This window comes from Musa acuminata, chromosome BXJ2-8 (assembly GCF_036884655.1).
Source record: "Musa acuminata AAA Group cultivar baxijiao chromosome BXJ2-8, Cavendish_Baxijiao_AAA, whole genome shotgun sequence".
Taxonomy (NCBI): domain Eukaryota; kingdom Viridiplantae; phylum Streptophyta; class Magnoliopsida; order Zingiberales; family Musaceae; genus Musa; species Musa acuminata.
In genome coordinates, this window is record NC_088345.1 from 721,369 (window position 1) to 747,500 (window position 26,132).

Below are 26,132 nucleotides of genomic sequence, written 5' to 3' on the forward strand. Positions count from 1 at the left end.
TTGCTTGATAAGTTTGAAATTATCAAGTTGAAGTCGGTGCATTAAACCGTGCAAGTTGAAGGCCACCTTCTTTTATTGCTTGATAGGTTTGAAACTTGAGATCAATAATGCCACTTGTGTTGTCGGAAATGGCCAATTCCTCGTTGAACTTGTGGCTGACTTTAAGGAGAGAGTGTTAAACTCAGCTGGCAAATTGCGGCTGTTCTTCGAGTGTTGAGGCTTCTTCTATATTCTAATCCTTCTGTCACCGGACATTTTTCCTGTACGATTTTGGACGAAGACTATCGAGGAGTATATTCCTTTTTCTTTCCACACGAATTATTGAGAAAAAAATATTTTATTTTATTACTTTTTATTCTCCTCAAATAAATGCTCTGTCATTCTGTTTTTCCTACATATTTGTTGTCTCCAAAATGTTGGTAACAATAATAATATTATATTTTGTACTTTCATAGAAACGCTGCAATCATATTAAACGATAATATAATTGATGCAGATGTCAATTTGCATTTTTATTTCTAAACTAATAAGAATATCTATTAGAGACTAAGATTAGTTTATATTAGATTTTCAATCAATTAAAATATCTTTGTACAGACTTACACAGTGTCTTCATAGATATGCCATAAATAATATAACCATATATTTTTTAGAAATATTTAAATAAATGAAAAATGAAACTTTAATTGTAAAAATGATAGTGTGAACCAGCATTACAATCATAAACTTTGTATCTTGATCAAACAGGGTGTGAAGATATCTAAAAGGTAGATTACATTAAATCCAATACAAAATAAATTATTTAAATATTAAAAAATAATTAATTTATCTGACATAATTGTCCTGATGCATATGAAATTTTTTAGAGATAAAAAAGAATACTTTTTTATTCATCAAAATATCATTAGGTAGTTCTATCCCAAGGAGTTTTTGTTTCCTATTATGAATTTTAAGCTCAGTTTTTGATGAATAGGAAAAGAAGGAAGTAAAGAAAAGATACATGAGAGGGGTGGAGAGAGAACGAAGAGTGTGAGCCTTAGGAAGAGTGAGCACCACCCAAAAGAGAGAGAGAGAAGAAAGATCAATGGACATAAACTCTCTCTTAGATAAATAATTAAAGCTTAAATTAAAGATATTCAAGTAAAATTAACTATATTTATCAAATCGAATTGATTTTATTTTAATCCAAAAAATTATGTGATCAATTCGATTTTTTTTATAATAATAATAATTAATCCAACAAGTGAATCAGACCTATTTGTGATTTGGATTGGAGTTTCAGTCAAAGAACAAGCCAATCAACAAGCAAACCCAAGTATTGATCGATCCTTGTGCTTTGATGCTATACAAACTCTTAAAAAGAAACAAATAAAAGTTGATTAAACCTCATAATAGTCTTGGATCTTAGATCATAATTCATAGAGGGAACTTGCATTTTCCTTCCTCGTCACGTCTTTCAACTAAAATCCAGATTACTCGGATAGACTACATTTCTTTAGAGACTCCAAGTTAACACACTCATTATCCATAAAATTAATTATTGCAGGCTATATGGATTTATGTTATGTTTATACAATTTTATGCTAATTTTCAAATGCCTAAATCATTTTACCAACATATAACAATTCCAACCATCACGCCCTCTTTAATGTTGTGCACGACGTCTTACAAGTAAAAAAAACAACAGATACTAAGATCTCATACGAAATTTAGACAAAAAGGAATTGCTGACAAAGATGCAGATGCCAAGGTCACAGAAAGCGTTACCATTTGGAAATGACAATAAATGTCATGCCATCAAATTATGTTATAAAAATAAGAAAATTTTAATGGTAAGAAAACAGTGTATCAAATTATATAGGTAGCAACCAATTCAATTTCACTGTATCGACCGGTATTTACCTAACATGCAGATCGATATTCCAGTACGGACCGATTTCGACTTCAGGGGTTATCCACTGTAGAAAGCTCTGTAGCAATCAAATTTCTTGGGTTATCCACTGTTATTGACGGTTAAGAAAAAGACTGAGACGGGTCTGTTGGTCAGCTTAGTTTTCTGTTGACTTAGTAGCTTTACCAACCTCTAAGAAATAGAAAAGCAATTCCACAATAATGCAGAAATTATTTGCTATGAACTGGACAGCACTAGTCTATGTGAAGTAATCTAATATCAGAACTTTGCAGTGCAATATTCCAAGCAATGAGATGACACAAGTATACACCAAAAAAGCCAAACAAGTCATCTACTGCAGCATTCTTTCTCGTGTACTAGAAAGGTCAACTATGGAAGAACGAGTCAGGTTACACGGATGAGTAAAATCATCACATTATGATGAAGACACAAGTCATCACGAAGATCACAAGCCATGCCAAAGTAGGTGGTCTTCAAACTTTCTGAATACACCTCCATGACATGGCCGGTGCTCGACAGCACTCGATGGAATCGTGAATCTATTAAGACATGACACACATTGTTTGGAAGCTGCATTGGTCTAAGCAGAAGAATCAACTGACAAGATGATAAACTCATAAATGCAATTCATAATATTATCATCATTTTTTTAGGTAATTATAGTCTTGAGTTGGTAAGGTATGAGTTGTAGGATAAAGTTAAATAAGCAAGAGGATGAAGATCATCTAAATGGCCGAAATTTCTAGGAAATTAATTACAGTTTAGGTCAGTTGAAGGATAAAATGATCATAAATAAGTCCTTGATCAGTGGTGTTGGCATCTATTTGAGTGCATTAGCAAGAAGTTCTCCCTGACCTGATTTTTGTGACATGCTTCGTGTTGAGTCCGGCCCATATGTGGGCTTGGACAAATTGAGCCTATTGAGCCCAAATCACTAATTAAGGTGAAGTAAGGCAAATTAGGGTATGCAGGGAAAACAAAAACGCAGAGTAGCGTGCAGCGTGCAGCGTACGTGCACAGTTAACAGCGACGACGTGCAAAGAGAAAAGAGGAGAGAGAAATAGAGAGAGAAAGTAAGGTTTCTGAGTTTTTCTGCTTGACGATCGGTGGCCAAACGTTGTCAGTTTCGGCCCAAATTTTATGTGGAGAATTCTTGCAGCAAACTCTACAATCCTAACGGTGTTGATCTGCAGTTTACCCTCTCTAAGGTACTTTCCTACGATATCCACTCTGTGAGACCTAGAATTCTCTTCGGAGGAGATCCACCTATGTGATGAAGATATGGTAATCTTGAGCCAAGATCTATGTTCTTGATGTTATTCTGATCCTCTAGTTATTCTAGAGAAGACCTACTGTAAACCTATTATCATCATTATTGATAGTGGAAGTTTGAGGTGGACTACGGTCCCGTGGTTTTTCCCACATTGGGTTTTCCACGTTAAAAAGATTTGGTCTCACTGTGTGATTGATTTATTGCTCTATTGTTTATGCTGTGCTGATTGATATTAGCATTTGAATATCAAGTTGGTATTTTGATGAGGAACCTATTTTGATACACAAAGAGGGAAAGAATTATTCCGCATTAACAGGTTTCTTCCCAACAAGTGGTATCAGAGCATCAGGTTGTTTGGTGCTAGTTTTCTTGTGTGATTGAAATGAAGCAGTCAGATGGTATGATTAAATTGAACTCATCAAATTATTCCACTTGGAGGCGTCTGATGGAAGATTTGCTCTATTGCAAATATTTGTATAAGCCTATCAAGGTTAAAGATAAACCTTCTATTATGGACGATGAAGAATGGGAAGTTCAACATAGAAAAGCTATTGCCTATATTAGAAGATGGATGGATATAAACTTGCATGAGCATATTTCAGATGAAACCAGAGCTGATGTTGTTTGGCAAAGGTTAGAAAATCTTTTTGCGAAAAAGACAGTGGGAAATAGAATTTCTCTCCTCAGAAGGCTTGTAAATTTGAAGTATAAAGATGGTGGTAACATTATTGAGCACATAAGCCTATTTCAGAGTCTTGCAAACAAGTTGGTTGCTATGAAAATGAATATAGATGATGAGATGCAAGGAATATTACTTCTCAGCTCTTTACCAGAAAGTTGGGAAACGTATGTGGTGACTATTTGTAACTCCACGCCAGAGGGGACTCTAACCATAGATATGGTTAAAGACAGTTTGCTAAATGAAGATGCAAGAAGAAAAGAACAGGGTGAATCTTCTTCTGGTGCATTTGTTACTGAAAAACAAGAAAGACGTGGAAGAAGTCATAGCAGAAATCCATATAGTTATAGAGGAAGATCCAAGCCTAGAAGAGATATCAAATGTTTTCACTGTAACAGACTAGGTCACATGAAGAAAGAGTGTAGGTTTTGGAAGCGAGAACAAAATGAAATGAAGAAAAATGAAAAAGAGACCAATACAGTTGCTGCTGAAGGTAATATCACTATTGTCTGTGATAAAGGTTGTGTTAGCCTTGTAGCTCAGGACAGTAATTGGGTAATTGACTCTGGTACTTCATTTCATGTTACTTCTCATGGTGATTTCTTTAGATCTTACACTGCTGGTGATTTTGGTAATGTCAGAATGGGAAACAATGGTACATCTAAGATTGTGGGTATTGGAGATATTTGCTTGGAGACCAGTATTGGGAGCAAATTGATACTCAAAGATGTAAGGCATGTTCCAGATATTCGTCTTAACTTGATATCTACAGGTAGACTTGATGATGAGGGCTTTGCACATTATTTTGGTGAAAGTAAATGGAAACTCACTAAAGGTTCTCTAATTGTGGCAAAAGGAAAGAAGATTAACTCTTTTTATGTCATGGAAGCTAAGCTACACAAAGGAGAGATTAATGCAATTCGAAAAGGTGAAAGTATAGATCTTTGGCATAAGAGGCTTGGACATATCAGCGAGAAGGGACTTCAAACTCTTGCTAGAAAGCAGTTCTTACCAGAGTTGCAAGGTACATCTCTTAAATCTTGTGATCATTGCTTAGTTGGAAAAACACATAGAGTTGCATTTCAGACATATCCATCATCTAGAAGATCTGATGTTATTGATTTAGTTCATACTGATGTTTGTACTATGCAAACTAGAACTCTTGGAGGTGCTCTTTATTTTGTTACTTTTATTGATGACCATTCTAGAAAAGTGTGGGCTTTTGCTTTGAAATCTAAAGACCAGGTACTCGATGCTTTCAAGGAGTTTCATGTCAATGTTGAAAGAGAAACTGGCAGAAAGCTAAAGTGTGTTCGATCAGATAATGGTGGCGAGTACATGGGTCCTTTTGAGAATTATTGCAGGTTCCATGGTATCAGGCTTGAGAAAACAGTTCCTAAAACTCCTCAGCAGAACGGTGTGGCAGAAAGGATGAACAGAACCATTGAAGAAAGGATTAGGTGTATGCTTTCCCACGCCAAGTTACCAAAGTCATTTTGGGGGGAGGCTATGAGAACTACAGTTGACCTGATAAATCTTTCTCCATCAGTTCCTCTGCAAGGTGATGTTCCAGAGAGAGTATGGAGAGGAAAAGATATATCTTATAATCATTTGAGAGTCTTTGGGTGTAAAGCATTTGTTCATATTCCCAAAGATGAGAGGTCCAAGCTTGATAATAAGACAAAAGCATGTATCTTCTTGGGATATGGTCATGAAAAGTTTGGGTACAGATTATGGGATCCAGTGAACAAGAAGATTATTAGAAGCAGAGATGTTGTGTTTCTTGAAGACCAATTGTTTGATGATGGTGATAATGTTGAGAAGCCATAAACCTCTGTTTATATTCCTTGGAGTTTGGGTCCAGTTCCTTCACCTGTAGTTCATGATGATCATGGGGGAGATGAACAAGAAGATTGTGGTGAGAATACTAGTGATGATACATCTACAGTTGATGATGCTGAACCAACTGAACAGGCACCTCCACCACCAGTTGAGATTCCATTGAGAAGGTCCACTAGAGAGCGACAACCCTCTACCAGATATCCTCCACATGAGTATGTTATGCTTACTGACGGGGGAGAGCCAGAAACTTACCAAGAAGCTATTCTACATGAGAATAAGAGTGAGTGGGTTAAAGCCATGCAAGAAGAGATGAGATCCTTACTTGAGAACCACACCTATGACTTGGTAAAGCTGCCGAAAGAGAAGAAAGCTCTCAAGAATAAGTGGGTTTATAAATTGAAGACTGAAAACAATAGCTCACAACAAAGATACAAGGCACGACTAGTTGTGAAAGGATTCAGTCAGAAGAAAGGTATTGACTTTGAAGAAATATTTTCTCCGGTTGTGAAAATGTCCTCTATCCGAGTTGTTCTTGGTTTGGCTGCCCGCTTGAATTTAGAAGTTGAGCAACTTGATGTAAAAACAGCATTTCTTCATGGTGACTTAGAAGAAGAAATTTACATGGAGCAACCAGAAGGTTTCAAAGTCAAGGGAAAAGAAAATCTGGTATGTAAGCTTAGGAAAAGCTTATATGGACTCAAACAGGCACCTAGACAATGGTACAAGAAGTTTGATTCCTTTATAATGAGCCAAGGGTATGATAGAACCACATCTGATCATTGTGTGTTTATGAAGAAATTTTCAGATGATGATTTTATTATTTTACTGCTATATGTTGATGATATGTTGATTGTTGGCCATGATGTTGGAAAAATTGAAAAGCTTAAAAGAGAGCTAAGTAAGTCTTTTGCCATGAAAGACTTAGGATCGGTGAGACAAATACTTGGCATGAAGATTCTTCGTGATAGAAAGAAAAGGAAGATTTGGCTATCTCAGGAGACTTACATTGAAAAGGTTATTGAAAGATTCAACATGAGTAAAGCCAAAGCAGTTTGTTCCCCACTTGCAGGTCATTTCAAGCTGAGTTCGAAACAATGTCCTACAAGTGAGAAAGAAAAAGAAGAAATATCCATAGTACCTTACTCATCTGCAGTAGGCAGTTTGATGTATGCTATGGTTTGTACTAGGCCAGATATAGCTCATGCAGTTGGAGTTATTAGCCGATTTCTCTCTAATCCTGGAAAGGAACATTGGGCAGCAGTGAAATGAATATTAAGATATCTAAGAGGTACTTCCAGGTTGTGTTTATGTTTTGGCAGTGATGAACCTGTGTTAGAAGGGTACACAGATGCAGACATGGCAGGTGATACTGATTCCAGGAAGTCCACTTCGGGATTCTTGATGACATTTGCAGGAGCAGTCTCTTGGCAGTCTAAGTTACAGAAGTGTGTTGCTCTATCAACCACTGAAGCAGAATACATAGCAGTTACTGAAGCCTGTAAGGAAACTTTATGGATGAAAAAGTTTCTACATGAATTGGGCTTGAAACAGGAAGTATATACTGTTTACTGTGACAGTCAGAGCGTCATTCACCTCTCTAAGAATTCAACATACCATTCTAGATCCAAGCATATTGATGTGAGATATCACTGGATTCGTGATGTGCTTGAGATGAAAGAATTACAGTTGGAAAAAGTGCATACCAATGAGAATGGTTCAGATATGTTGACAAAGTCTTTGCCTAAGGAGAAGCTTGAAGCATGTAGGCGAAGAGCGGGCTTGGTACAGCCCACCATATGAGCTGGAGGGGGAGAATTGTTGGGTCCAGCCCATATGTGGGCTTGGACAAATTAGGCCTATTGAGCCCAAATCACTAATTAAGGTGAAGTAAGGCAAATTAGGGTATGCAGGGAAAAGAAAAACGCAGAGCAGCGTCCAGCGTGCAGCGTGCAGTGTACGTGCACAGTGAACAGCGACGGCATGCAGAGAGAAAAGAGGAGAGAGAAATAGAGAGAGAAAGTAAGGTTTCTGAGTTTTTCTGCTTGACGATCGGTGGCCAAACGTTGTCAGTTTCGGCCCAAATTTTATGTGGAGAATCCTTGCAGCAAACTCTACAATCCTAACGTTGTTGATCTATAGTTTACCCTCTCTAAGGTACTTTCCTGCGATATCCACTCTGTGAGACCTAGAATTCTCTTTGGAGGAGATCCACCTATGTGATGAAGATATGGTATTCTTGAGCCAAGATCTATGTTCTTGATGTTATTCTGATCCTCTAGTTATTCTAGAGAAGACCTACTGTAAACCTGTTATCATCATTATTGATAGTGGAAGTTTGAGGTGGACTACGGTCCCGTGGTTTTTCCCACATTGGGTTTTTCACGTTAAAAAGATTTGGTCTCACTGTGTGATTGATTTATTGCTCTATTGTTTATGCTGTGCTGATTGATATTAGCATTTGAATATCAAGTTGGTATTTTGATGAGGAACCTATTTTGATACACAAAGAGGGAAAGAATTATTCCGCATTAACAGGTTTCTTCCCAACACTTCGCATTGATTATAGCTATAGAGACACAAAAACATGAGACTAAAATAAGAGATGATTAGAAAATTCTCAATACCTTCTCCGTGTCTTGCAAAGATTGGACCATTAAGAGACTGCTTTCCTTCAGCTGTCGTGCTAAGCCAACCATATCGTCTGTCAAATCTTCTTGAAGCTTTCTGTTCTATGAGAAAATGACAACAAAAGGTTCAAAAGAAATTTTCTATTATTAGACAAAAATATCAATTTTAAATCTGGCTGTTAAGTGACTGGAAAAGGTAGTCAAAACAAGTGAATGGGCCCCTGGCAACAAAATGACACTAGGAAAACACGAGCCTACTCTGTACCATCATCTACTGACAACCAGGAAATTTACCAAGAAGTTCAAAATTTCCTACAGAAAAACCGAAACATAGATGCACCTTCCCACTCTTATCAAAGACTACAGTTGTTGAGGTATAAATTATATATAGCACTCATCAAAAAGTAATATTTGCTCGACAGACAATTTTTGATAAGGTAATCATGTTCTCCATAATATCACAAAAGGATAAATTGAAGGCCAAATCTAATTTTCACTCAAGATGTATAGTTCTCACTAGCATGCATGCAATGCCACAATGAAATTTATCACTCAAGAGAGCAGAAACCAAAACACAACATATGTATAAACAGGCTCATAATACACCTATTTTTCTCAATGCGAGTCAGTGCTCCTGCATCCAACTTTACTGCCATCGTCGAATCCCTGCAGCATTGTCAAATCCCTGCAGTAATTATTTTTATTTAATTTTTTAAATTTTAATTCAACTAGGAATCTTATTCTGAGTCATGCTCAGAATCAAAATTCAGAGGTAATCCATGAAACATTGTCTTAAATTTGTTTTGTGGTAATATAGATAGTAACAAGAGGAACTATATATATTTTAATTTATGATTTAAATACATATTTATTGTTTTGTTCTTGTTGTTGTATGACTTTTATATATTAACTATTTTTTCTCTTCTCTTGTCTACTTTTCATTTCTTTATTTACCTCTCTCACTCTCTCTCTCTCTCTCTCTCTCTCAGAAGCAGTGGTACTCTTCTTCTAATGACTACTCTCCTTATTCTACTTCATTTGTTTGCTTCTTTATTAAAAATAATATTGGTGGAATAACCCAAACCTACCAGAATCAACCAAAATTGGCTGATTTCAGCCTGAAGTGTCAAGTTTAGTCAATCTCATCTTATTCTCACCCTGTCTATAAAATTATAGCCAAGTCAAGACTCAAAACTTGAACCAGCAGCTATGTTGTATCCAGTAGACATGGCAGTGGGGGAACAAAGTGCCAAGTCCAAGCATCAGTAAGACTCCTAAATTTAGATAGAAGGTGCCTCTTGGGTTAGCAAATGTGAAAGAAAGAAAAATTATCATTAAAAAAAGATAAGCAAGATAGGATAAGCACATGGTCTATATGGCATACGATACCAGTGTTGGATGGCTATGGTACGTTGGGTAAAAAGAAGCTTAACATGCCAATATTACATTGGTATGATCGGTATACAGCATACTGGTACACGGTTGACTAAAAAATGCACATTCAGTTACAACCTTAAAAAATTATGAAAGTCTAATGGGATAATATGAACATATTTGAAAAATAGCTGTTTAACAGAATTTGATAGTGAAGTGTTAATGCAAACTAATTTATGTAGCTATATGTGGAAATTGTCAGCACAAAGGATAAAAACTAATGGATGAATTCAAATTTTTATTAGCTTAAGAAGAACCAAAAGAAAGGTGTAATATATAGTAGTTCGGCTGTCAGTAACACAAAATACCTAGAAATGATTGGTGAAATAAAAAAAACAATTTCTATAACAGGAACAATGTAAGCAACTTTGCAACATTTTAGATGACATGCATTATGTTGGTGCTAAGATTTGTACAGACATAGCATGCTATAGAGCCATATCTATGCGTTCATACATCATATCATATATGGGTTGCAACATGCAAATATGCAATAAATCTTCAATCTGAAACTGAATCAATCGACATACTTCAAGGAATTTTTAGGAACTAATCCAGGTATGCCTTTGACAATAAGGGTTTGAGATCTCCCATCTAATTTGATCTGTTGAAAACCTTAATTTTGCATATAAGTTGAGCTTGATTTCTGTTGTAAGGTCAAAAATTGCTGTTGAATGAAGATATGAAGCTTTATGCAACTTACGCTACCTAGTTTAGCAAACTGGAGAAAATTTAAAAGAGATATTGGTATCCGGTGTTATGTTGCAAGTACAATAAAAATTTAATGCACCCTTTTCAATAACGCTCTCCCTAATGAGCTCTCTTTATGCTATCATTTGCCCTGCACGACTTTCCCTCTACTTATATTTCTGATTGATGACTTCTTCTTTCTTTTTGAAAATACTATGCTTGCTCCTTTCAGCCTCTGGATCCTATAGTGACCATCTTGGTGTACTTATTCCTGCAACTCTATGGTACAATTGATGCCTCAGTTTGCATCTCAGTATTTGCACATCTCGGTTGATAAATATACTTAAATTTCCTCTCCAATCCATGCTATATTGAAGGCACTAACTTCTTCATGAAAGGCCTACAAACAGCCTGGCATTTGACTTAGTTTTCATATGCAGTGAAGTCCAAGAAAAAAACTTATCAATAAAAAATCTAGAAATGTCTGCTTAGATGGTAAATATGAAGTAGAAAAGGAAGCCATTAAGAACAGCTAAATATACCTCGATGCTGCTTATGGTGGAGTCTCAACAGCTAATTGCTCTAATTGTACCCTTAGTGTGATAATATACTGCCAAAGTTAATGAATTTGGAGATTTAACCAACACAAAAAAGAAAAAAAATTATTGCTATAAGGTTGTTGAATCGTTAAACCATATGCAAATTTAAAATCTTAGGAACACCAGGAGAGAGATATTAGTTGTTCTCTAGAGGTAGCCTCTTTCTAGAGAGTGATTAATATTCCTAGTGTGCAATGGCATGGATCTAGCGTACATCTAAATATGATGGATGAATTATCATGACAACTATAGAAGTTGGTCTGTCTGAGAACTTCTTTGGCGCATGAATTAACTACCTCACCAGGCTGGACCAAATACTTTGCATGTACGAGCTTTGTTTGATTCTGTTGTCTAGGAGCAGCTTCCAACAATCTTATCAAATCGATTTCAGTCTTGCTGAGACCCGTCGCGAATACCTAAGAGCAAAGAAACACATCATAAAGAAAGGGTTGGTACCAAACTATTTAACAAGAACGATGCAAAACTGAACTTTGACGAAGGAAAGTAACTTTTTTTCTCTTGAAATCCTGCATTAAATGAGGAAAATAGCATCAAGATGTCTGATCCAAGATCGACGGAACAATTACCCAATGAAGGGTTTCAAATAGCAATAGAGGAAGGCTCTCAACTGAGCAGCAGACAGATGCAACTGACAGCAACCAGAGAAGTTTTGGTAGGAGAAACCCTAAGGTCTTCGCTTAGGGTATTCTTCGCACAGTACAAAAGCAATCGGTGGAATGGCTCTCGACTGAGGTCTTCTCGCCGATACGAGAGCAAATCCCGCAGATGTTACCTTTGATGGGACGCTTGCTCAGTCCATTTAATTTAATAATTTGGTAACTTATTTATTTATCATTGTGTAAAATCATTATTTCTATAAAATTAGAGTAAAATCCAGTTTAGTTCCTATAATTTTTAATCTCTTATACCCTTATTTTTTACTCATGTGTCAAGTAATATCTATATTTTCAAAATATGACCTATGTCGAGTCTAAATTAATAGACGTTAGAGTTAAGCATATTGACTCACAATAAACCATTAACATAATGATGCATGTAATTTAAATTTTTTAAAAAAATTGAGACATTCATCAATAGCGGGAGGAGGTGTCATCATGGAAGCGACCATTAATAGCAACATCGAGCCGTTATTGCCTAGCAATGTATCGTACGCACGTAACCTCTCTCGTATTGACGACAAGCTTAAGAGCTTTCAGTGCTACCTTAGGTGGATGTGCGTCAACGAGTCCAACACTAGGTATACAGTGATCTCCTAGTCTATCTTCCTCCTCCACCTAGGTGTCTTCATCCCCATCACCTCTCACTTCATTCTCTCCTGCACCCCCACCTGCTACGCCTATGATATTATGGTCCAACTCCTCCTCACCTCTACCTTTGGCCTTTTATACCTTTGTCTCTTCGCGGGAGAGATGACTTATAAAGTATTATAACTTATATGTGTAATTTTTTAAACTTAAATTATATATATAATTATATTAATAATTTATTATAAGACAATCATATATTCTAATATTTGTTAACTATTTAAATCAATTATTTTGATTTAAATATTATGAGTCAACATACCACGTAAACAGATCATAATGTCTATTAACTACTGTGAGTCAACATAAACAGATTCTAACATAAAAATTATCAACAATAATCACTATAATATTATCAAAATATTTAAATCAATCTTGATAAAATTACAATAGATCATGATAAAATTGTATCGTATTCTTAGGTTTAGTGTACGGTATGAAACCCAATCCAATTTAAGCATGAGGGGAGATGTTAGAATGATAGTAAGATCGATCATAAGAGAAGCTTACGGCTGCGAGACGTAGAAAACTTTTAGGATTTCTTGCACCAAACCCTTATAAGAAAAGAAATATTTAAATACTATTTTTAGAACAGTTTTGTATTTTCTTGTAAAGGTAATATACCTTTAAAAAAAAAAAGGAAACCAATAAGCATACTTTGAAAGCAATTTTCAATGTCTAAGCTTCGAATGCTGGTCATAACTGGTCAAACCCAAGAACCACATCAAGCCGGAGCGGCCGACGCACCACGGTCCGGTCCAAAATAGTCACCTTACCCTCCTCACGTGACAGGTGAAATGACCCCCTTTTGTACCTTCCTTTCAAACAGCTTCCCGTGAATCTTTTGGGGATCCAAAGTCGAGCATCCTCAAAAGAAAAGCGAGCAATTCCTTCAGTGGCTTGAGTCCACTAAAACACTGTGATCTCTGCCTCCCAATCTCTGAGGCAAGAGAGAAGAGAGAAGAGATAGGGGAAAGAGAAAACAAGCAAAGAGAGGCAGAGAGAGAGAGAGAGAGAGAGACACGAGATGTTCCTGTGCTAAAGACAGCAGCTGCACGTACAATATATCTTCTGATTCAAATTCTTTATCAGCGCCCCGCAGGACGCAGAAAAGCTACTGTCAACATGTGACCCGCAGCAAGCTTCCAAATCAATCACAAGCCCCCGTGAAGTAACACCCCTCACATGTCCTTGTTTCCTTCGCTTGGCAATCCTCGGTTGGCTTCTTCGATCATATGAACCGGAGTGGTAGATCTCGAAGAACAAGAAACCTCTCGCTTTGTCCATCACACCCCTGTTCGCCATGAATCCAGCGACCCTGGTGCTCTTGATTGCGGCTCTTTGCACCGATTCCCTCTCCGCTGAAGCTCTTCCGCATCGCATTCCCCACATCACCGTGCTGGGTGCAGTCTACTGCGATACCTGCGCCTACAACAACTTCTCCAAGAACAGCTACTTCCTGCGAGGTAAAACTTGCAGTTAATCCGATGCCATGTCTCGTTCCCTCCTGCGTACGTCATGTGCCAGCTTCGTTCTCTTCTGGATCCCACCACCAGGTGCCGAGGTGCAGATAGACTGCAAGTTCGTCGCCAACTCCACGTCGAGAGAAGCGATGTCGATCACGGCTGACAGAACAACCGACAGATTCGGAGTGTACAAGCTGGAAATCCCCCCGGTGGACGGATTCGAGTGCCGAGAAGGGCGGGAGATCAAGTCCATGTGCCGAGCCAGCCTGAGCAAGAGCTCGTCTCGGCGCTGCGACGTCGCGGGCTTCAGGAGTTCGACTGCGCACGTCGCCGTCAAAGACAGGGAGAGCAACGTCTGCTACTTCAACCTGAACGCATTGAGCTATAGACCAGCCCGGAGAAACGTGCCGCGGTGCGGGGCTAAGGAGGCGGCCATGTCGAGTTTCGCAACTTCGTCCTTCATCTTTTGGCCGATTCTTCCACCATTTGGAATTCCTTGGCCAAGTCTCCCGTTCCCCTTCTCTCCGCTGCCGTTTCTGATCCCACCATCGCTTCCCTTCCCCTTCCCTCACATTTCGTTGCCCGATCCATCCTCTCTTCCTTTTCCCATCCCATCTTGGCTTCTTCCTTTTCTGAAGCCACCGTACTTTCCCTTCCCGTTTCCTCCCATACCTTTTCTAACTCCAACTCCAACTCCAACTCCGACTCCCCCTTATTCCTCCGGATTTCAGCCTCCAGCTCTCGTTCCATCATCAAAACCTTGACGCACCTTGTCCTCCTCAGAGAGGTGTCGCAATCCGGGAGAAACCAAGCACTAGTTAGAGACATTTTTGGAGGTTAATTAGCAGCTTCTTCACGAATTTCTTTCTACTTTTTTTATCCGAGGACAGTGTGTGAGGTAGCTGATCATTTGGGATCAGTAAATGAAGTCACTGGGTGTTGTTGAAAGAACGTCTGTGGTCTTGCTTTGCTTTGCTTTGCTTCTCGGTTGACACCGCCAGTGTCTCAACTCTCACAGTAACCAAGCAAGAGACGTTAGGCAGCGGAAAGTATGTAATGAATGCTCAGTGAGAACCCCATAATGAATTAGAACTGAAAGCATAATACGACTACAAACGCATGATAAGATTTAGAACGACAATGAACTAAAATCTACAGCCGATAGACAACAATAATGAATTTACAAGCATGCTTTGTGAACTGAGAGTATAAAATACAACTCAAAAGGATAAACAGATTACCTACTAGTGTTATGCAATGTACACAGACTTCTCATGAAGAATGAGAGGAGGTGAAGATAGATAGAAATGAGCATTTCTAACCTTCAAGTCTGATGACCTTCCCTTTAGGCATCTGGTTGACATGGAATGCGGGATTTGATCTAATCCTTTTCCTTGCATCCAGAATGTGGTGTTAATAGAACACGGTTTAAAGGATGCGTCGTTTGGGAAACGCTTTTAAGCTTGAGAACAGAGGATGCGTGGGGAATGAGTCAGATGCTTCTTTGTTGGGCAGATGGCCCATTATTCAGCCATATGGGCCTTTAATTATCCACAGCCCATTTTAGTTTTCTCTCTTTTCATTTAATTTAAATCCTAATTCATTTAACTAATAGATATGACGGTTAGACAACAATGACTATAAAAAAAATAAGAGAAGAAGGAAAGGAAATAAGATAAGGATAATACAGAGGTCGTTCTCAATCATTTAGGCATTGTTCTCAAGATCATATTTGTAGTGAATTCTTACTGTGATTAGTTGGGAAGATTTTTGATATTGTGCATGGTTACATAATCTTTATATCCCAGTTATTCTCTTGTGATTGTTGCTTGAGTTTTGGGCAAAGATTTGTATGTTTATTATTTTTATAGTGGATTTTTTTTCTGGTTTATCCTTGATTTTTACCATTGGAGAAAATTTTCACATAAATCTTGATGTTTTATTTGATTATGATTTTTATTTAATTCCGTTACGGTCTCCTTATATTTATTCATATATAAATTTTTTTATTTATCACATCATCTTCTTCTTTCTCATGAATCTTTTATCATTCGTATATTAAGTAATCAAATTGGAGTCTTTAGTGTCTCGTACCGATTCGACAAATTTGAATCGAATTAATGACGAGCAATTCGAGTTTGGGTTTCGACAGCAATGTTCCTTACTTCTCTTCCCCAATTTATCATCTGTCTATCTGACTTTTTCGTCAAAATCTGTGACATAATTAGCTGGCTTCATTTAAGGTATATTGTCGTAGACAACCCTATTAATATGATGAACAAGCATTTATCTATCTATCTATCTGTTCCAGCTCAACAAGTGTCAATGAGCATTAAAAACCACAGCATGACATGTTTTTTTTATATACTTTTGCATGACCTTTTTTTCTCACAAAAGAAAACAAATAAATACATGGCGGTGTTTATAGCCACGCCAACCATGGTTTATGGTTGGTAACCAAGTGCGTGTGAGTTGACAAAATATCATATTCATAAAAAAATATAATCATATTTTTATCATATAAAAATTTTTAATACTAAAAATTAAAATCAAATAATCATAAATTATTTGACGTTGACCATTGACCTATCAATTTTGTTTAATCTAAACCATTGACCAAAATGCTTAAGCTAAAGTTGATAATAGTATACTCATCATATCCTTATAAGTCAATCTTAATCTTACCCACTTTCGACGTGGGATTAATCATGGGTGTTACAAGTTGGGATCTATGAGCCTTGGAAAAAAAATAAAAATTATTTTTTATAGTTAAAATCATACTTTATAGTATTCAAAAAAATAAAAAAAATAATTATTGAGGGCTTGAGAAATTAAAAAAATTATAGGGTAATCATAATAAATAGAAGTTTTTTTTATTTTTTTATTTTTAAAAAAATAAAAAATAATGATAGATAGTTATTTAGATTTTATATAAGTAAAATATGTTATTTTTTTAATCATTTATAGGTATTTTTTTGGCTTTTTTGGGGGGTATAATCTTCGTGACACTGTCTTGGCGTGTTCCCACACATCTGCCACCCGCTCGGCATTAAAAGCCTCACGCAGCGCCTCATCAATATCCCACCTCTCAAACCACCCTCCCATCTCTACATATCCATCTCCTCCTCACCGGTTGCTCTCTCACATTAAACGTCAGGCCCATCATGGCTGGGATCTACTCTTCCTCCCTCCTCTCCTGCCTCCTCCTCCTCTTGTGCATACTTGGTCCGTCCGCCTCAGACGACTCACTGCAGGACAAGTGCGCATCGGACATCACCAAGTTGCTACCCTGCCAGGACTACGCTAGTGGCAGCAAGGAAGAGCCAACGAGCGACTGCTGCAGCTCGGTGAAGGATATCCGCGGCTCCCAACCTGTTTGCCTCTGCTATGTCATCCAACAGACGCACTCCGGCTCCTCCGCCTTCAAATCCCTCGGCCTCAAGGTTGACAGGCTTGTGCAACTCCCCACCGCTTGCAAGCTTGCCAACTCCAGCGTCAGCGACTGCCCCAGTAAGCCACACTATACCATTTACGAATCCTGTCCGTGATATGATCTTGCTATGTATTTATTATTAGCATGATCAGTTCCTCAGAGCATGATTCCTGCCTTGTGATGATATGTTTAAAGAGTATTGGAAAACCCTCAACTTATCCGAAACATTTTCAAGTCGAGTGGCGAGATCTATCATCTTCTTTAGGGTTTTAGTGCTTCTGGATGCAGGTACAAGTGTAGTTCCTTTGGTTGGGACTGCTTTCAGGCTTGATCTACTTGCCCTAAATTTAACATCCGACTTCCAAATTAATCAAACTATTCCCTTTCATATAGTTCTTTATTTTCACAAATGATAAGCGGTAAAGATGGATTTTGATGCCAATGGTCTTTGGGGTGATCTCCTCCTCCTTACCAATTAATGTTAGAGCTAGTCCCAGAAAATTTACCAAATGATAATTTGACAATTCAAAAAAAGATAATAAAACATAAAAAATAAAAATAACAAAAATACTAGAGGAGCAAACCACTACTATAAAAGAGGGACTATTACAAATGCCTTAGGAAGAAGTTCCTAGGCCATAAAACACAAAACTATTAAACAAGAAAAGCCTAAAACAAACAATTAGATTTTCTTATGATGTATCTGATTTTAAACAGGAGATACCAAACTTGATTTTCCTGATGTGGGATTATGTGAGACTTGCCAACCTAACAATTAAGCTAAATAATATCTCCTCCTCGATTATTAGATATGGTTTTGTATTATCAATTTTATTAAGTGAGTTTGATAGAAAAATTTTCGAAGAAGATTCTTTATATGTAAAAATTATTAGACAAGATTTACAATTTTTAACCTGTGATAAGTGTGTCTATTTTAGTCAATATTTTAGATAATTTGTGGCACTTGGAAAACACGAATCAAGGAATCACACAACTATGTTGCAAAGATCTTTAAGACTTCATTGGAATATTATTTAGTTAACGCATCAATCGAGGATTTTGCTCATAATTAGGTTAGTTATATGTTTTTAATTTACATGAGGAGGTTCGAAGGTGTCAGCTCGTTTAACCGATAAAAATCTTGATAGTTAGTTTATCGTAAGGTCTTATGCTCGAATCCTATCTTCATCATTTATCTGGCAAATAGCATCATACGATTGATAAAGAATTCAAGTCAAAGAACCACATGAAAATCTGAAAGGGTAACAGTAAAAGGACTTACAAACAAGGAAACACAAAATTGATTAAATGGAAACTTAATTACAAATAAGGGAACACAAGAAAGCTTCATTTACTAGTAAGTTGTGTAGTAGTGATGATATTTCCCTCATTGTTTGCATCCACACTTGGTCTTGGCCAATTCCCTCTTTACTTTATTTATAGTTCCTCCTTTTACTTGTATATCCATCAGGTCTGATCTGTCCTTGTAGAACTTCATATATCACCAAAGAGATCAGATGATGGTCATGTGTATATACCTTCTCATGCATTGGATGGGGTTTTCAGTAAATACTGCAATGCTAAATTCATCAAAGGAGGCATCACCAGTTGAAGGTTAAGCTATATAGTTATTGCTACCAATAATGACAACAACAGTTGTTGACATGGAAGTTAATTTTGCTCCAGTCTTGCAGCATCATGTATGTTTGGTCTGCATCTTCCTTCTCACTCACTCTCTTGTGGTCCTCTTTTTTGCCAGAGCTTCTCAACTTGTCTCGGAGCTCACCGGATTACTCTATCTTCACAAACATTACGACAGGTTGGGTCTCATAAGATCTACACACCTTTAAGGCTAATCCCAGCAGTGGCTTCAGATCAACTGCATCAACTAAACTTCCTTCTCTTTCATGTTTGTCGCATCGCAGCTAATACCACCTCCAGTGGATCAGCAGATGCGGCACCTTCAAAAGCATTCATCCACAGCATCTGCCTCTATGGAACCTTTGCGATTGGATTAGTCACAGCTACCTTCTTATCTATTTTATCTTAGCAGCTGAATCAGTTCCAAAGATCTTCTTAGTCGTTCATGTTGTTGTCGTCGTCGTCATTCAGTTGTTGATGTTTCAGCCAGAGCAAAACAATCCGTATTTGTTCAGATTCGGACTTGGATTATGACTTTTAGGAAAAAAGACTCTTCTCCGCAGTTGATTATATATTCTTACAGCATATGTTTTCATGTTTCAAGTTGTGTGCAATGAATGCATGAGCATCAGAAACTTGTTTATCTTCCTCATCATATTTCCTTTACGGCACAATTCCATGTTGCAGATGCCACGCATTTCCAACAGCATATGTTTTCATGTTTCAAGTTGTGTGCAATGAATGCATGAGCATCAGAAGCTTGTTTATCTTCCTCATCATATTTCCTTTACGGCACAATTCCATGTTGCAGATGCCACGCATTTCCGACGATGTTATGAATCAAACAAGAGCAAGTTTTTGCTTCTTTCTTTGGGTTTCAATAGTTTTCTCGATGCTATTTAGCTTTCTTGATGCTATATACTATTTGGCATGTGTTGTAAAACACAAATCCCTTAAAACGTGATATTATCACATTTGTATGCTTCGATACAACAAGCATGTGAACTTTAAATGATCATAAATCATATACTTTGGAATACTTGGTGGGTAGTTTGCGAATCCTTACCGTGAGGAAGTCGTTTAGATGTTGAATCTTGATAATGTGCTCTTGTCACTTGACAATACTCTGTAAAACATTATGAGATGTTTCTTTCTCCAATAATATGTTTGTTAGTTACATTCACTATTGACACTTATAATGATATATACTTCTGTGCACCAAATAAATGTCAAAATTATCGAACAACAAAGATGATATTTTTCATTCATGCATCAACATATCTTTTTTAAGTCATCTAACCATATCGATGCTTCACAAGACATTACTGGGACTTCATCATTAATTAATGGAAAATGTATCATTCATGATTTGATAGGTGAAGAACCTCATGATACAGTTGACAATGCAATGCACTCTATCTATCACTCAAGTTGACAAAGTGATTTATAATTTTAATGCAGACAAGTTCTTAAAACATAGTTCACACTATGGATAGACTTTGACATGACCTACCCAGTTTGTGGCTGATTTATTGACCTTCTATTCAACCGAATAATCTAAAAATCAATCCGCTTTAAATATGTAACCAAAAAACAGGTAAGAGTGCCGTACCTGAAATTGCATCCCTTGCATACAGTAATACATCAAGTGTCCTATAAGGACTTTAAAAAGATTGATCATAAATATGGCTTTACAAAATGGTTGCCAATAAACAGCTGCCTTCAATAAAGCATTTAAGGCTGGGTTAGGTAGTGTTTAAATGATCATCTGCCAATAATCATCTACCTGAAATTCTAAAACGTTTGGATGTAGTGTTTGAATAATCATCCACCTTTCTATAAAAGTGTTTTGAGATTCTCAGTAAATATAGCTGGATTAGCTAGAATTTCAAAAGCTCAGTTAAAATCTAACTATTCTAGAGTCAAGTCTTTCCTACACTACAACTACCAGATAAAAGTAAATCAGGGCAGGCAGTTTATATCTTAGAAATAGCTCAAATCCTGGAAAATAAAAATAAAAAAACTAATTATACAGTCAAATAGAGTCATGCTAAACCTTGACTTTTCACATTACATCATAACTAGACGTTCTAGAAGGTCTTCAGTGATTCAGGACTTTCTTTATATCACCAGTTCAGCCTCCAACCAAAAGACAAATGAAAAAATGGACAGTATCTAAATAACAAGGATAACAAGCATATGTCTCAACTAGCAACATCGCAAGATAGATGAAGATGTCTACGAAGTTTGTAAAACTAGCATTACTCCAACAAAATCACAAGAAACATATTCTTCAAGTATGACAAATAAACTACAAGTAGATAGCATGAGGCATTCACCCATGGCATGGATACATAGCATCCTAGACATCTACTTCTCAGGAACAATAACTATTTTAATGTCAATGTAGCCTGTTTTATGGATGATTACTTCAAATATGAATATTGGGAAAGAAACTAAATTAAACAGAAAATATGCATGGCTAACAAAATTCTTCTAACCTAATCTTTTCAGAGATATAATGAATCTCATTAAGCAGCAGAATTCATGAATGGTAGGACCATACAGTCAACTTCCATTTTGTAAATCTGGGAACAAAGAACCTTTTTAAGCTCTTCGGTTACAAGGACACCAAAAAGTTCAAACTGAGATTAACAAAACACATTAAAGAAAAAAACCTTTGTTCAACGTAAGGTTGTAAAGCAATTCAAAAGAAACAGAAGGAAAGAAGGGTTGAAGATTTCTCTAAATTTTTTTTAAAAGAATTGAAACATGATCAATGCGGTCTTCGGAGCTGGTGTACAACACCACCCTTCTAAAGCAAACAGCATCTACAACAGATTTCCAACTACCTACCAACAAGTAATAAACAGAATTTCTCTTTAATTGATAAGTTTTATATTTCTGTTACAGAAATATAAAACTTACCAAGATGAAATGGCAGAGCACCTCACAGCATGCTTCCTTTCACAACAGTATCATAAATAATTACTGGGTATTAATCTCTTAGAAATGATAAATCATAAATGTTGTCAAATTTGCTTTAAAATAAAGACTCTTTTTTGTAGTAATCCATTTTAATTAAAGCTCTAATTATGCAGTACTATTTTGATGGTTTTCTATACAAATTACTTCATAAAGCAATAAATTGAACAGATTCAATCACAAAGTTTCTCCTAGTCACAGTCGTCACTTATAAATCATATAAAGACCTCTGGAAACATTATCACAAAAAAATCTTTAAGGACATAGGACAGAAACAATGCAGAAGCCATTTCTGTTATAATGTCACATATGCCAATGGAATCTAATGGGCCATCGAGGCAACAAGTATATATTTCAATGTAATCTTCGACCTGATCCTGGCCCCATGGGAAAGAAGGAAAATTTATAAATACAAATGGAAAATAGAAAGCAGTGGCATTTAATATACAGCTATGTGCAAGTCATTTGAGTATGGCCCTGAGCTTAGCAGTCTAGAAGCTCCAGCCTACAAAAGAAACACAATTTTGAGCTTAGACAATTGCTTATTAGCTACAGGCAGGAAGTATATACCTAGTATGTCTGAGAGCTATCTTTGCATCCTAACAAACTTCTGGTCAGAGTTGCTTGATAACAACCATCACAGATTATCTCAAAAAGATCATTCATCTTGCATCTTAGTCGTAGTCACCACCAAAAAAAAGGTAGTGATACTATCCAGCTTATTATAACTTTGATATTTGTGACTACAGCTTATCTATCTGTTCAGCAGCTTTCATTACTGCATCTGTTTCCACCTCTGTGACTGCTTGAAGAAGCTCCAAAGGAGTTGCTGCTGGGTCCAACTCATGACAACCTTTTGGAGCATTCACTGCTTCTTCACCTGTCAGTGAATAAGATGGCACTTGATGTGAAAAACGAAACATCTCTTCCTTCTGTATCCTTTTTACTTCCTTAGGATCCAGGTGACGGTGGAACACTGTTTTAAATCCAGCCACTTTCACTAAGGGGGTTACAGTTACACCCAGTTCTTCACTATAGTCCTCAAGTACTTCAACCATGTCATACTTGTAAATGACATCATCAGGAGTATGCTCATTCCATTCCGGGGACCAGTTTCTATAGAGGACCCAGATTTCACCTTTCTTGGGAACTATTTTGATAACACCGCGAGAGCCCTTTTCCCACCTAACCTTGTGAGAGAAAATATTAATTGTTTCATTGACCTCATATTTGCCCACCCTGAAATCACCACAGGTTTTTGCAAAACCAGAAGCAATCCAATTTAGAGATCCAAATTCGCTGTTGGACTTTGAAGTGAGAAAACTCATGCACACTTTGAAAGGAGTGAAGGAAATAATTTTCTGAATCAGTGCATAATGACGAGGCATACCATCTTCTTCATCATAAGTGGCCCACACCTGATCACTTTCAAAAGATTTTTCTGAACGATCATTATCAAAGTCATGAAAATCTGAATCAGGAACATCCATTGACGTCGGTTCATTAATCTCGTTATCTGAATCACCAGGATGTTCATTTATTAAATTCTTCTCGCCAATACATTGTTCGGCATCATTCTTAGATTTGTTCAACAATTCCTCATCAGTAAAATCACCATGAACCGAATCCTTTATCTTTACTTTGTCATCGTTGCTTGGCTTTTGTCTATTTTTTTCACTTTCTTTCTCTTCTTTTCTTTCTGTGGTAGAAGAATGCCACTCTCCCAATTTGCTATGAATTACTAACTTCGTCTTCTCGATCAGCATGTTTTGGATGTCCAAATGTGTAATATGCTGACTGAACTTGTTTTCCATAGCACTCATTCTAGATTTGGATAACTCTACAGAAACTCCATCGACACATTTGACACCAGAAACACCACCATGTTCCTTGCATACCCCTCCATTATCATTCCCAACATCATCACCATTGCCCCTTCTTCTTTTGTTAGGTAGACTATCACTGGAAGCAGCATTGCGCTTGACAGAAGCAATAATGTTCCTTTTCATGGCACTATTCTTCCTGCAAAAAGCCTCTGCTCTTTTGGCTGCAGCTTGTGCCTCTTCACGCTCTCTCCTGACTTTCTCATATGTTTGATGGACAACATTTGCAGCCTGTGCAGCAGCAGTTGATGAAGCAGTTGCACTTGCAACTCCTGCTGTTCTGGAAAAAACGCCCCACTGGAAGTTTTGGTTATTATATGAACCCAGATTTGCTCCATGTTGAAATACAGAAGCTCTCATGCCTGAAAAGCTAGAGTTATTTCTCCCAGGACCATACACATTTTTGGTGTTATGGCTAGAATTCTGGTGAAACTGCCGAGATGCAGCCCAAGAAAAACTAGGTCGACTTGTGGGAAGCACGGTCTCCGATGCTAGGAAAGGTTCATGACAATTTGGGCAAAGAAGCTTGTGATTGAGATACAGACGGAGATATTCATACTGCATCTTGCAGCGGTTGCAAGATGTCCAGAATGTATTGGATTTTGGCAGCTGAGATGAAGGATGGGCTGTAGCTCGAGCTGCATTACTGCTATTCTTTGGGCCTCGTACCCTTGATGCAGCACTCTTGGCAAAATTATGGAAGCCATTGCTGGTCTTAGGAATAGTGTAATTTTTGGCCTGAGAGTACCTCTGACAGTATCCTTTAACATTAATCTTCTGGTCATAGATCATTCTCCTTGACTTATCTGACAGTACAGCCCACGCCTCTGAAATAAGCTTAAAGGCACCTTCAGCACCAATCGACTTGTTCTTGTCAGGATGAAGCTGGAGAGCCAACTTCCTGTACTGTTTCTTCAATGTGTCTTCGTCTGCTGAGGGATTTAAAGATAGGACTGCATACCAGTTCATCTCGCCAAACACTTTGCTCTCCGAAGCCAGATAAACATCTAACGTTGCCATCATTTGATTGATGCCCTCCAACGCAGGAAAGAGATTCTGTGCCTTGGTGGCAAATTTCTTGGCACCTGATATATCCTCGGCCATGAACTTTCGTTCGGCTATCTCTTTCGCTCTGAAGGCCTCATCTTTATTGCATTCCATTCTGGAAACTTCTTTACCTGACGCAAACCTTCCTCCCTATTAAATCTCACCACCTAAGGCCAATTAAAACGTAGTGTTCAGCTCCATAGCAGCTAGAAAACATTCCTTAAGAACATACTCTCCTCCGCCTGAACAAAAGGCAAACAATGAGAAACACAACTGAAAAGCACGAACACAGCATCGCAGGATTTTCAACCATGAAGTCCTACTGCCCGCCAACATTCATCCTAAATTAAAAAAAACGAAGCCAAAAATTTTATCAAAATTCAAATTTTAATTTATTTTGAACAACATTGTTGCCGGTAGGAGGACGTGCACGAACCCCAAATCCACTGACATTACGAAGAATTGAAAGATTTTGAGTTGAACCATCTTCGTGCCTACCAGAACCCTAGCGTCGACAAACTCCAGACTCCCAAAACACCATAGTCAAACATGGAAACAACCGTCAAGTACAAAGCAGAGGAGCAAAGGCAAAAGCTTCAAAAAGAATCCGACAAAAGGCTTAAAGAGCAACGCAATGGTCAGAGCCTAGGGTTCTGGAAGCACGGAGCAGCGATCACTTAGTAATCGGTTCTCCCAGAAGGTGGGACGCAGAAACCCTAGACGGCTCAATCTCTCGCCACCGACCGCGGCCGGAAGCAAAATTTGGATCAAAAGCGAACTGCAGTGGAGCAGAAGCGACCGAGACGTTACCCGCTTGGAGAACTCCCATTAATCCACGGGAATTTGAATTGCGAGGGCTGAATGAAAGCAAAGCAAGCACTTCTCCTATTCTTCCCCCAAGTCGAAAATTGAAATACCAACATGCCCAAGAAGAGCAAAGGGAAGAAGAAGACGCATTTCCTAACTCAACCCCAACTGAAGTTAAATATTAACCCTAGTTGTGAAGAAAAGGAAGATTCTAGAGAAACATTTAATAGGTATCTATTTTTAATGATAAATAAAGTTGAAGTGCATCTATTTTCTATTTTAGTATTTAATTTTAAAGCGATGAAACACTTAATACTAATTTCAAGCACAAAATAATATTTACTTTAATTATTAAGCATGCCATATAAATAGGTCAAAAATAACGTTGGCGAGTGGAACTAAAATAATTCCGTTTTGGTCACGTGTTGTCCACGTGCGAACAAACCTTGAGCCTCACTCACCCTTGTAATTTTAGGTGGAGTTGAAAGC

General features: G+C 37.5%; 3 protein-coding genes and 1 long non-coding RNA gene across 6 annotated transcripts; 2 read left to right on the plus strand and 2 right to left on the minus strand.

The window, feature by feature from the left end:
* Nucleotides 1–1,698: 1,698 nt before the first annotated feature.
* Nucleotides 1,699–11,855, minus strand: LOC103994168 (uncharacterized). 2 transcript variants are annotated; one of them, XR_010489316.1, is made up of 4 exons: nucleotides 11,644–11,855; nucleotides 11,353–11,472; nucleotides 8,331–8,430; nucleotides 1,699–1,970 (listed from the first exon to the last, which is right to left on the minus strand). It is a non-coding gene; the product is annotated as an uncharacterized LOC103994168 (long non-coding RNA). The 2 variants fall into 2 exon arrangements; XR_010489315.1 differs by having other exon boundaries at nucleotides 8,331–8,435.
* Nucleotides 11,856–13,348: 1,493 nt separating this feature from the next.
* On the plus strand, nucleotides 13,349–14,952 carry LOC135619132 (proline-rich protein 4-like). The gene is made up of 2 exons (XM_065120840.1): nucleotides 13,349–13,847; nucleotides 13,938–14,952. Exons 1-2 carry the CDS (start codon nucleotides 13,685–13,687, stop codon nucleotides 14,609–14,611), a joined length of 837 nt encoding a protein of 278 aa, XP_064976912.1. The 5' UTR covers nucleotides 13,349–13,684; the 3' UTR covers nucleotides 14,612–14,952.
* Nucleotides 14,953–16,937: 1,985 nt separating this feature from the next.
* LOC135618505 (non-specific lipid transfer protein GPI-anchored 1-like) lies at nucleotides 16,938–19,493 on the plus strand. The gene is made up of 3 exons (XM_065119396.1): nucleotides 16,938–17,357; nucleotides 19,040–19,099; nucleotides 19,206–19,493. Exons 1-3 carry the CDS (start codon nucleotides 17,012–17,014, stop codon nucleotides 19,328–19,330), a joined length of 531 nt encoding a protein of 176 aa, XP_064975468.1. The 5' UTR covers nucleotides 16,938–17,011; the 3' UTR covers nucleotides 19,331–19,493.
* Nucleotides 19,494–22,292: 2,799 nt separating this feature from the next.
* LOC103994165 (uncharacterized) lies at nucleotides 22,293–25,781 on the minus strand. 2 transcript variants are annotated; one of them, XM_009414489.3, is made up of 2 exons: nucleotides 25,647–25,781; nucleotides 22,293–25,078 (listed from the first exon to the last, which is right to left on the minus strand). In XM_009414489.3, the coding sequence occupies exon 2, from the start codon at nucleotides 24,948–24,950 to the stop codon at nucleotides 22,650–22,652; it is 2,301 nt and encodes a 766-aa protein (XP_009412764.2). In that variant the 5' UTR covers nucleotides 24,951–25,078; nucleotides 25,647–25,781; the 3' UTR covers nucleotides 22,293–22,649. The 2 variants fall into 2 exon arrangements, with proteins under 2 accessions (XP_009412764.2, XP_009412765.2); XM_009414490.3 differs by having other exon boundaries at nucleotides 22,293–25,003; nucleotides 25,647–25,755.
* Between the last annotated feature and the right edge of the window lie 351 nt (nucleotides 25,782–26,132).